The following is a 12489-nucleotide window of genomic DNA, read 5'->3' as shown; positions in this document are numbered from 1 at the left end:
ATTGATCGTTCTTATATTTTCGCTTAAGCCTAAAGAAAATAGGGAGTCTTTTGTAAATAATTGGAATTTTTATGATATTTAATGAAAAAATATATATAAATTTTATAAGAAAAAAAATTAAAAGACATGAGCATTCATTAATAAAAATCATTAAATTAACTCGACTCCCTCATAGATTTAAATTAAAAATATCATTACTTTTGCCCTCAGGCTAAGGACTATGATTTTCATCCATGGGTTAATTCCTAACTGTGATGTTAGGTGTATTGCGAACTAATTTTCGTTATTAGGAAGATAATTATAGGACATCAGTGTCATTAATGAAAAATTTTTATAAGATCGTAACTACTATAATATAACATCTAACACAATATTTTTGTAGTATTGTATTAACAATTATTTTAAAATAATTTTAATGATGTTTAAATAATTTTGATTAAATTAATAAATAATAATTTAATATAATAATATTTAAAATTTAGAATTTAATTACAACTATATAGCAGTTAGCTAAATAGCTACAACTGTTTAAAGTGATTTTGATAGATTTAAAATTATTTGAATGAAGTTCAAAAAATTTTATCCAAATTTGTAAAAAATATTTTCATATAATAACATTTTATATATAGTAATTTTGATTAAATTGAAAATCTATTTTTTCATATTATAACAATTACTCATTAGGTGCTACATGTGATGTTATAGAAACTAATTATTATAACGGGAATTTATAATTTAGAGTTTAAAATTTTAAGGTTCAACTATATTTATATAACAACTATCTGAATACCTCCTATAACTATTTGACAATTATTTCAATTAAGATTTTGATAAATTTAATAATATTTTGATATAATATTATTTTATCTATAATAATTTAGATTAAAATGAAATAGTCAACTTTTCTGTGTTGTAATAATTTATGAGCTATGTTCCGGTAGCTATTGAGTAATTTCCGCAATAACATTGAAAGAAAGAGTATTTTTTTATTTAAAAATTTGATAGAAAGTCCTTTTAATTTTATTTTTAAAAAGAAACATCCCTTATGACGATTTGCATAATTTGGAATGATGTTTTAATTTTTACTCAATTTTATATATTAAATAAATATTTAATAGAATAATAATATTTATTATTAGTTGAGTTCGATAAAAAAATTAAATTTTAAATAGACTCGTATTAAAAAGTTTAAATATAATTAACATTTTCAATAAAAAATTTAAATAAATTCGATAAATATGTAAAAAAAATTTAAACACATTGACTCACCTTATTTAGCGTTCTGGTCAATTCGTTTGACTACGAGCTCACAAGATCCCGACCAGAGCGAAGTCTGCGAAGACCATGAACACAAGCTCACCGTTGCGCTCAAGATTCACCTCTTTATCTATTATGCAAGTTCCTTGCGGCAACTGAGGAAAAGGAGCGATGGTGCCGAATTTCGTATCAGAATCTGATCGTGTGTTGGTGGGACTCGGTGCCGCTACTCACTCGCCGTCGTGCTACAGGCCGATTTCCCGCACGCCGATCTCGAGGTCCGCTGCAGCGACGAGGAGATCGAAGGCCTGCACCGGCTCCAGGATGCCAACCAGCTCCCGCAGCGTGCGCAGGTGAAGCTCGTCGGCCCTGCCTGCGCATGACGCGCCCCACCGCCGCCACCTTAGCCTCCATCTCTCTCCGAGCCCGACCACAGGAACGGCTCCGCCACGCCCTCCTGCACCGACGCCATCTCCGCCCCGACCTCCAACTCCTCCCGGACCGTCCGCCCCTGGAGCTCGTCGATGCAGGAGGTCCGCCGGCTGCTGCTCAAACCGGAGGCTCGACTCGGAGTAGAGGAGACATTCAGAATTAAACACTGCCAAAATGAACAATTGCATTAAGATGGAAATGAGAAGAGGAAATGACATCTATAAAGAGGAATTTATTTGTTCAACACAACAGACTTCTTTCACAACAAGACTTTCACACATTCCAAACATAAAACAGTAAATCATCCAAGGATTACAAATGAATTAGACGAGAAAGAAAACAAAGGGAAAAAGTTATAAGGCTCAGAAGCAAGAAATCACCAAATTTCTATACTGAACTCTTTACAGATGCATTTTTATATTACAAAGGAAGGCAGTGAAAGGTTTTGCTCTGTCTCAACTTTTAAAACCCAAGCCAGGCCACCTCCTTGTAACCTCCTTTTTGATTCTTTGTGAATTAGTCACTAAGAGGTTCTCAAGGGACTTTGGTTTCCTGTTCCTCGTTCTGCCTGCTTCCTTTAAGAGCTCGGTTAGCCTTTTCTTCTCATCATCGACATCAGGGTTTGCTGTTCCAAGCTTCTCTTCCCTTAACTTAAGCACATTCTCCAGAATCTCAATTGCTTCTTCCACCCTATCATCAGCACATTAAAACCAGGAAATATTTACAGATTTATCACACGAATCATTTCCTAAATCGTGGGAGTTAGTAGGTTCTGAAAAAGTAGATAAAGCATTAAAATCTCAACTATATAAATATGATAAACATTAGTCTTGAGCACAAATTCTCTGTTTTCTCATGAATACTTACAGTTAAATAAGACCAAGAGAGAGCCATTAAATCTTTAAATAACTGTTTAAAATCATAACATATAATCCCCAAATTGTTCTGAATCTGTCGTTCACTTGTACCTCTCTTATTGCTAAAACATTATAGGAAAAAATTTACCAATCACATACACAACAAGATATACAGTCTATAGGGTTGATTGCATGGATTACTCCAGTCACTTAACCCTACTAATTTCAAGGAAGAACTGAGCAAACTAAGATTTACAAATCTCCCACGTTCATCTACTTATTTTGTACAAGTTAACATAAAGGATTTATTTTTAAGTGGCAAATTCTGACTGTGTCAGAATTTACCATTTTTCACTCTAATACTATACTTTTCATAGGATGGCTGAGTTTGGAAACTGACTTCTGAATAAGCTATACGCTATGCAACTAAAATTTAAAATTGGAAAAGTGGAACATTGGCACAAAAATTGTGGCTGTAGAAATTTCTTGCGATCCACTTTGTTTTGTCATTTGTTGTTGAAGCTTGGAGACTTTATGCCCATTAGTCTCGTGTGAAGAAGTGCATTGATCCATTACATAAATAGAAACTGATCACTTTCCTAACAGTTTGACCTTAAAGTGATTTGCCAAACTTACATTTTGTCTAGTCAGATTGTGCTAACATCAGTGGAGTTAAAGACTCTGGTCCTATCAACAACGAGTGTGGTGAAATACTTAAGGGAGCAAATAAGAGGATTAGAGGGATGAATGTTTTTGAGATGGGCCTCTAACTGTCCACAAATTATGTTCTGGATTTAGCCAGTAGACAAACTAAGGAGAAGGCCATCTTCCTCTAGGATTAGTCGGGCAAAGTCCGAACATCTAGATTGTAAAAAAAAACAAGTGTGATCCAACGACCAGAAGACTTCTTAGAAAGATGGTTCAACTTTAGAGTTATTGCTTTTAACTTTCAATTGAGTGAAATGGTTATTTTGTATTCATTATTTCTAAAATTACAAATAACTGTAAGAAGGAACTACTAGCACAATAAACTTTTACATTTTTTTTAATAATCTAAATGTCTGATTGCTTGATTAATCCCGGAGATAGACGACCTTCCATCCTAGTTTACCTATCGAGTAAATTCAGAAGACAACTTATGCCTTTTAGATTTCTACTTTGACCACGCATAGCTCAGCCTTGACCGACAACATGGCATATAGACCAAATATATACAATATGCTAATGAGTGATATGCAAACAAAACGAGATTCTTCTGGGCAGTAATTCAAGATTTAAAGCTGCAGCAGAGAAAGCAAAATCATGATTTGTCTCGTCGTATGCTACCTTATAAGAAAACTCATATTATGCATGTAACTACTACGCTAAGAATTTAAATTAAGGAATGAAGAGAGAATAAATAACAACTGAAACTAGATATTGGAGACAAAAATCGCCGTACCTTCCCATGGCATCATAAGTTGCAGCGAGATTGCTATACACCCCAAGGGTATCGGGGTGAGACATACCGCTTTCCAGCTCAAGAACTGTCCTTGCTTCCTCGAATAGCGCAGCTGCCTCGTCGATCTTAAACAGTTGAACGCACGATAGCCCCATCTGGTTCAGCAAAACTCCAAAGAAAGCAGATTTCCTCTCCCCGCTCGCCCTCAATTTGGACACGGCACTTTCGAATGAGCTCCTTGCTTCCCCGTATCTCCCAACCATGTAGTACATGACACCCATCTGGGCCTCTATCCCGGCCACCGTGCTCCACTGCCCCGGTGAATCCTCCAGAAGTTTGAGCGCCTTCTGCAGCAGCTTCAGCGCATCCTCCGGTTCACTCATTGCCTCATAAATGGCAGCAATCTCCATCATCCCTCCAGCAAGATCCTCATTGGATGACCCAGGCACGGGCTTCGCGTAGATCCTCAGCGCATTCTCGCAGTAGGATTTGGACTCACGGAACTTGCCTGTCTTGAAGTATAGATCTGCAAGGCGGGCGAGGACGGCAGCGACGGACGGGTGGTTGTCGCCCTTAGTGGACTTGAAGACAGTAAGGGCCTTCTGGTAGGAGAAGACGGCCTCGTCAAAGCGGCCAAGGGCGAGGTAGGTGTCGCCAATACCAACATCCACAGCCGCAACGTCTACATCCTGAGAGTTGGCGATGAGGACCATGGAAGCAAGGACGAGGTGCTCAAGGGAAGCTTCATAGTCGCCTTTGGCCTCGCAGATGAGGGCCATTAGGCGGCGATCGGCGGCTTCCTCCAGGGACGCCGGGGGGCTGTGCTCGCGGTGGATCTCAAGAGTCTTGCGGCATAACTTCTCGGCCTCCTCGAACTGCATCGCTTGGACATGGGCTTCTGCCAAGTACCTAACATGGCGATCAATGGACGAGCGATCAACATTGTGCTTGTCGGAAGGGGTTCGAACTTTAGCAAGTGAATTTATCGAAACGAAATATTTGCAGGTAAAATCCAATGATATTCTCAGTCACTAGCGGCCACAGAGTCAGGTTAGAACGGCGGAGAGACCGTCTCGTGCCAAAATGACGCCAGACAAAGGCATCTACTGATGAAGGCAAAACCCTTCCGATAGATCATTTTGAGAGGGGCGGCGACAGGGTGGAAACGACGCCGACGAATGTTCGAAAAAACGAAGAAGTGACTGTGGAAGTTTAGTATCGGAAGACTCACCTGCAGGTCTCGGCGACCCTCGGGTCGCCTTCCCCAAGCGCCTCCATCTGGATCTCGAGACCCTTAGTGTAGCACACTATGGACTGCTCCATCCGCCCGGCCACGGCGTGGGTGTCCCCCAGTTGCATGTACCCGGAGAAGGCGGCGAGAGCGTGGTCAGGCCCCCGCGCCGGGTCCGTCGCCCCCACCGCTCTCTCCAGCGCCGCCACCGCCTCCTCGTGCCGCCCCAGCCCGCTATAGATCGCCGACGCAACGTGCAGGCTCATTGCCAGCTCCAGCCGTCGCTCCTCTCCCCCGGATCGCTCCAGCGACCTTGACGCCCGCAACGCGTACTCCAGTGCCTTGCTCGGCCCCTCCCCGGACGCAATCGCCCCCCGCGCCAGCTTCAGCAGGAACGGCCCCAGATCCGGGTTATCCAGCGCCGTCTCATCGATCACGGCAGGGAATAAATCCCTTGCCCCTGCGCCGGCGGCGGATCCTGGCCTCTCGAGAGAGAGCCTCCGCTTCCCAGCGGAAGAGGAGCCGCGCTCCACGGACCTAGCGCGGGCGGAGGAAGGCGTCGGCGACGGCGTTTTCTTGGGAACCGGCGAGGCCGCCCTGGGCTCCCTCCCAGGGTCTTGGTTTTCAGCGGGGAGGAGGATCTGGGCGCGTGCGTCTCCGCCGTCGGGGACGTCGACACGGAGAGGAGGCGGTACTTCCGGAGGAGCGACGAGGCCGGGCATCGTGGCGGCGGCGGCGTCGGAGGAACGGAAACTATGTTTTCTCCGAACAAGAAGAAGGAATCGATTCAGCAGAAGGATTGCGGATTACAGATCTGGCCGTCGCCCCCTCTCCTCTGGGGTTGATAGAGGAGCCAAAACAAATATCACTCTTCTCTTCCGGTCTCGACCTCCTTCCGTCAGATCAAGATCCTACGGTCAAGTAAAAAAGGTAAAAGATAAAAGGAAGAAGGTGAAACGAAAGTGTTCCAATGCATTAAAAAAACACAGAAGTAAAAAAAGGCAATTGATGGCCGGTCCGGGTGGAGCCCAGGCCAACCGGATTGGCGGACTGGCGTAGAAGAAAAGAATAATAATAACGGTGGTTGGGTAGATAAGAATAAGATTTACCCACTATCTTCTCTGCCTGGGTCGCGTAGCGACAGCCAATGGCATACAGGACAAGTCACTCACATGTGTTCGGATATTTCATATTTATATGGCAAAGATGCTGACTGAGCCTATTTCTGCCGTTTGCAAAATTACTCACCCAACTAGCTACCTTGAATAAAAACGCAGCCTACTGGCTGAGTTTTCTACTTTTCTTTTCCTCCCGGACCCACCACCCCACTGGGTGTGAGTGCGACTGGAAAATAATCATGAAAACTAATTAAATACAGATAAATATAGTTTAAAAAAACATTTTCTAAACTTTTTTTTATTTTATTAAAAAAATATTATTGTACTAATTTTAGTAGTTTAAATAATTTTAGTTAATTTTATACTAATATTGGTCCGATTATAACAGTTTTTATTAAAATATTATAATTGCATTAAAATAATCCCACGATCATTTGTAATGGCCTACCTTCGTCGTTGGTCATCTTCCTGTCAATTTTTTTTCAAATAATTCTACAAATTAAATTTTCACCCATCTCATTTTCGAATTCCCTTAATACCAAACATGAGTATCAATTATTCAAATGAATTTTTATAAAGTTATTTTTAAAATAAAAAATAGAATAAAATGTTTTCTTTTAATTTGTTTTCGACATGCATGATTCTGATTTTCTTTTTTGAAAAAAAATACTAATTAAAGAAATTACCCAAACAGAAGATATGTAATTGAAAAAAAAAAGGAAAAAGACGAAAAGGTAACCGTTTGTGTATTTTTAAAAACAATTTGGTGCGATTTAAATATTTTCCATCGTAATAATTGTCCAACATTATTCATATCCATATTTAATAATAGTACATAAAAATATTGAAAATATGTCGTTATCTCACTGAAATGACCGCATAACAATAGCTTCTATGGGGCCTCCGGATGTTGGATAAGCGAAGGGGCTACTACCAACATTCAATTTTTTGCCCTGAATACGGATCGGGCCCGCATAAATTTGCAAAGCAATAATTAATGTTATTTAATTTAGTAAAGGCTAGCTACTACTTTTGTTTGCAATTAATATCTTATGGGAATTAATACGGGGAAGAGGTCCGATTTGTGTGTTTGTTATTGTTAGAGATGCAAACGAATCCCCGTTTCTGTTGGATTTTGTTTTATTATGATTAATGGATTCATTTTACTTGTGTTTTTTTGGTCTCGAAGTCCACATTTTGATGATTAAGCCAAAGAATAAAAAATGATAATTTTAATATTTATCCTTGAGAGGAAGGGATGAAGGACAGAGAGTACACTCACAAGTCATAATAATAAATATTAAGGGCTTTTGATATTAATTACTCGATCGAAATCGAAATGATAATGGATTTAATTGAAGGATTAATCATGGAAATTAGTGACTGAATTGTTAGTGCTTGATATAAATATTGGAATAGATGTTAATGTGATTGATGTTGTTTGGTAGTTGGTACGAATGAAAGTATGTAATGGGAATCAGTCAAATTTTCAATTTTATCTTTACCATTAAACAATACAAGAAAACAGGAAACAATTGCTCCTTTATGATCAACATAGTATAAATAATGCACCTTTTTAATAAAAATAAAAAAATAAACATATATTATTGTTTATTATTTATTATTTATTATTCATTATTTTTATTATTTATTTTTTAAAAAAAAGGTGAACAAGTTGTTTTAAAAAAACTTCTATCGAGTCATATATCTCAAGCATGATAGCCATATATATTTCATAGGCATATTAGCCATATATCACAGCACAAGTGAACACAACACATCTCCAAAATAAATCATTATCAATAAACACGACATTAGTTAATATACTAATTCTTCAACGGACTATAATTCTATTGAATGTCTTACCCTAAACAAAAGATACACCACCATTCTAAAAGTAGAGAAAACATTCAATTAATTGAATGGTAACTAAGCAATCATTCAAAACTCGAATACTAAACAAGATAAGTTGAAGAAATGTTTCTAGATTTTTCAAAAATAATATATTCAGAATCTATAATTACATGCAACTGAGAACAATCTTCTATTTCGAATGGATCTGAACTGAACAATAACTTAGGGGGCGTTTGGTTCTTTCCTAGAATAGGAATCGGAATGAGAATCATTATATTGTGGAATGAGAATGAGTATGAGCATGGATATCACTCTTAAAAGCAATGTTTGGTTAGTTGTATATCTTCTATCGGAATAAATCAAAGTTTCCTTTTTTACCCTTAAAGGAAAATAAGAGAAACAATTAGATGTGAGAGAAAGATGAATGTGAGAGAAAAATATGATGAAAGAGAATGATAGAGAGAAAGTATTATGAGAGAGAAAGTGTGATAAAAAAGAATGAAGAGAGAAAGTGTGATGAGAGAAAATAAAAAAAAAAGTGTGATTGGAGAGAGCATAATGAGAGAAAATATGATGTGAGAGAAAGTATAATAGGAGAGGATGAAGAGAGAGAAAATATAGTGAGAAAAAATGAGGAGAGAGAAAGTATGGTGAGAGAAAAAGAGAACAGTGAATATGATAGGAGATATTGAGGAGAGAGAAAGTATGATGAGAGAGAAAGTGTATTGAGGAAAAAAATAGTAAGTGTGATAAGAGAGAAAATATGATGAGAGAGAAAGTGTGTTGAGGAAAAAAGGAGGAAGTGTGATAAGAGAGATTGAGGAGAGAGAAAGTATGATGAGAGAGAAAGTGTGACAAGGAAAAAAAGAAGGAAGAGAGTGCGATGGAAGAGATTGAGGAGAGAGAAAGTATGATGAGAGAGAAAGTGCAATGAGAAAAAAAGAGGAAAGAGAGTGTGATAGAAGAGATTAAGGAGAGAGAAAGTGTGTGATAAAATGATGAGAGAGAATAAGGAAAGATAAGTGATATGAAAGAATAAATAAATAAATAAATTTTGATATTTGATATTAATGGAGAAAATTTTAGTTTTAAGTCAAGGGTATTTTTGGAATAAGGGAATATTTTGATTGATGAAAATAGGGTAATGGCTCATTGAAGGGGAGGTACATGGGAATGAGTTATTACCCAATTTCAAGGATTCATTCCCTTATTTGTATTCCTATTCCTATAATCCAAACATTAACAATAGGAATCAATGATTTTCATTCTCATTCCCCACTCCTATTACCCTAAACCAAACGCCCCCTTAATTTTCATAGTATTTTCATAAATTACTTGAGTAGTCTTATATTTGTTCTTCTCAATAAAATAGTGCTTACCTAACATCTCAAGAATATGTGACATTTTAAAAGATTTAGCCCAAACCCAAGCTGATATATACTCAAGGTATGAGCTAACATTTTGCATAAAACCATCTACTCGATCATCGAGTAATTTGAAGTCATAGTGAATATTCTGCATAGTTGCATTCCAGGCCTTCTTTGAAGCTTTTTCAACCCTATGGATAATTTCTTTTTCTCCTTAAAGTGAGATGCTTTAGATGTAACAAATGATTATTGATTTATAATTAACATTGAATCAACTTCAAATCCATTATCAGTAGTTGTATTATCATCTATTTTGGACAAATCGGTATCAATATCAATATTTGTTTGGTGATGTGCAACCATTCTTTTAATTTGTAACAAGGCATGTTGCTGTGTTTTGCCATATATCATTTCTAACTATGAAAAACTAAAGAAATGATACATTGAATAGGCCTTTAGCTTTGGAGTGACCTTATAAAAAAAACAGAAAACAAAAAACACCTCTGGATAATTGAACAATACCAAATCAAACTATAACCCACAAACAACTTTTATTAATTTTAACAAAAGAACATAACATTCAAAGGTATAATGAACCAATATCAGCACAAAAGTTTATGCTCAAGATTGAGGTATAGGAATTGATCCTATCCGAAAATGGTGAAGACAGCTGGCTGGGAATGCGGCTTGGTGGTTGACCGTATGAAGACTCTGTTCCGCCCTGTAAAACCAAGGATGTCGGTGTCGAACCAAGGAAGGGTCCCCGGCATTGGCCCTCTGACGCTCAAGTTAATCATCGAACTTTTGTAGAAGAATAGTAGAAACTGTAGCAACAAAAGCATGATCGCAAAATAAAACATACCTCCACCAGTGCATGGACCCCCGACCCTTTATATAGTAGCTCTGTAGCGTATGTGCATACTTCTCAAAGTGCGTGCACATTTCCCCATTTTCCTATGAAAAGACAGGCCGGGAAAGTATCTTTAACACTATTCATTAATAGGATGTGCAAATTTCTAACATGACAGTAGAAACTTCCATCGTACGATTTTCCTATTGGTCATGCCTTGTTGTTAGTTGCATCAACTCCGAGAAGGATACAATGAACTAAGCAGGGGGTCCCACTGTTTGGCCGAGTGGTGGAGTGCTCGATCGGGATTCCCTGTCCGATCGCTCTAGGTTGTTCTTTTCCACGATCATTTGGCTCGGAAGGTTGTTCCTCGTACGACTAGACAGACGGTCCGATCAGACTAGCCCCTATAGGGTTGTCACAGTTGCAAACATCTATTCTCCTCTTTTTAGTCGTCTAGCTATCAGGTCGCTGCTTATCGCCCGATCATACGAATGATCCGGTCGGACGAGCCTCCGAGTGGTACTATGATACTGAGCCCACCTTTCATTAAGTGGGTGGCATGCCCAATCAGATCTTTCAGCCCCGATCAACCCGTGGTCACCCGCCTGACCAACTTTGGTAACCCGACCATTCCATGCCTTTGACCACCATGACTTTATCCTCCACATTGACTACTTTTTCCACCTTTGACTCGTCCTTGGTGGACTTTTTTTACCACCGCATCAAGAATAAATACAAAGTATATATAAACTAGCTCACAATATCAAGATGAAAATAGATAAGTAAATTAAGTACACCTAATAACATAATTGCTTAAAATACATCGCCAACACATGCAAACACTTGACAATCCAAAGTACATGATGTTCCAAGTACTTTTATCAAAGTGAGCAATACAAGACCAAATCGTATAATGAACAAAGAAGGAAACACAAATTAGTTATACGTGCCTTAATCCATTCAAGATAGTATGTTTCTTTACATATTATCTTCTTTTCGATATTATTCTAAATACAATGACTTTGCCTAAATATTTTATTGATAATCTGAAATGTCTTCTTTAAGGTTTTAATCCTAGAATCAATGTGAGTAACAAATTTTGTTAGGTTTGGCAACATTTGGATTATAATTCTTCTTAACTCGGTCATGTAGTTGTTCTTGAAATCTCTATCGATTTTTCAAAGAAGATTGATTGTCATATCTTGCAAATATCTTACTAATGCCCAACTTTTCTCTTCTGATAAGAAAATTTTATTTTTACCTCTTTTGCATGTAACCTTCTTCCCCATAGGGTTGTCAAGATTACTCTCCATCCTATTTCATACCAAAGTCAAAGGAAGAGGACCTATTAAATGTGAAACAGTATTAAATCATGTTTAAAGAAAGTTGATGATACTTAAAACATTGACTACAGTCACTATATAATGCATAACATTAGGTATAAAAGCTTTCACAAAGGCAAATACAGAAGAAAAATAAAAAGCAAGCATCACACCAATCATAGTCATTCCATATCAAATAACTCATTTTACCAATTGTTAAATATTTGAAGTGCTAATTATTCCTAAAAATTATCCATTGATCAATTGGGATAATTGTCCGTATGTACTCTCTTTCACTCTCGTGATAACTTTTATCATCTTCATTTTATTTATCTTTACCAGTTATACACTCTTGATGATCACGCCTCATGAATTTATGGATCAAGTTATATAGCAAACAACAAACAATAATAATAAAAACTTGGGTTTGCATTGGACAAAATGAAGGGGAAGCTACGATTTTCCAACGTCCCATCAACAATCCAAAACATTGCCCAATAACATTTCTTTCTCTAGAGTACTTCATGTTAAAATATTCTTCTATTGTCTCAAGTTAGTGACCATAAATTCATTGACGTGATACCTGTTAGGACCTTCGGATGGCTAGAGAGGGGGGTGTGAATAGCCTCCACTAAAAACTCAATCAATTTCCTCACAAAAACTTTGCTAGCACAGCGGAAATAAACAAAACAAAAACTGATGCAAGGAAAGAAAACCAACTCACAGCTTACACAAGTATATACGAGGTTCGGGGATA

The 12489-nt window shown here is 37.8% G+C and overlaps 1 protein-coding gene across 1 annotated transcript; it reads right to left on the bottom strand.

The window, feature by feature from the left end:
• Positions 1-1888: 1888 nt before the first annotated feature.
• Positions 1889-6064, bottom strand: LOC122018982 (protein KINESIN LIGHT CHAIN-RELATED 1-like). Its single transcript, XM_042576484.1, has 3 exons — positions 5219-6064; positions 3988-4896; positions 1889-2379 (listed from the first exon to the last, which is right to left on the bottom strand). Exons 1-3 carry the CDS (start codon positions 5938-5940, stop codon positions 2145-2147), a joined length of 1866 nt encoding a protein of 621 aa, XP_042432418.1. The 5' UTR covers positions 5941-6064; the 3' UTR covers positions 1889-2144.
• Positions 6065-12489: the final 6425 nt, after the last annotated feature.

The sequence above is a fragment of the Zingiber officinale genome, chromosome 9A (genome assembly GCF_018446385.1).
Source record: "Zingiber officinale cultivar Zhangliang chromosome 9A, Zo_v1.1, whole genome shotgun sequence".
In the NCBI taxonomy this organism is placed as follows: Eukaryota; Viridiplantae; Streptophyta; class Magnoliopsida; order Zingiberales; family Zingiberaceae; genus Zingiber; species Zingiber officinale.
This window is presented reverse-complemented; position numbering and strand designations above follow the sequence as displayed.

Bases quoted from the DNA above. Each gene is read 5' to 3' on its own strand.
- LOC122018982 (XM_042576484.1), bottom strand. From the start codon at position 5,940: ATGCCCGGCCTCGTCGCTCCTCCGGAAGTACCGCCTCCTCTCCGTGTC. The intron at 4,897-5,218 runs GTGAGTCTTCCG...TCGCCATGTTAG, and splicing joins AGGGTCGCCGAGACCTGCAG to GTACTTGGCAGAAGCCCATG. The intron at 2,380-3,987 runs GTACGGCGATTT...TGCTGATGATAG, and splicing joins ACTTATGATGCCATGGGAAG to GGTGGAAGAAGCAATTGAGA.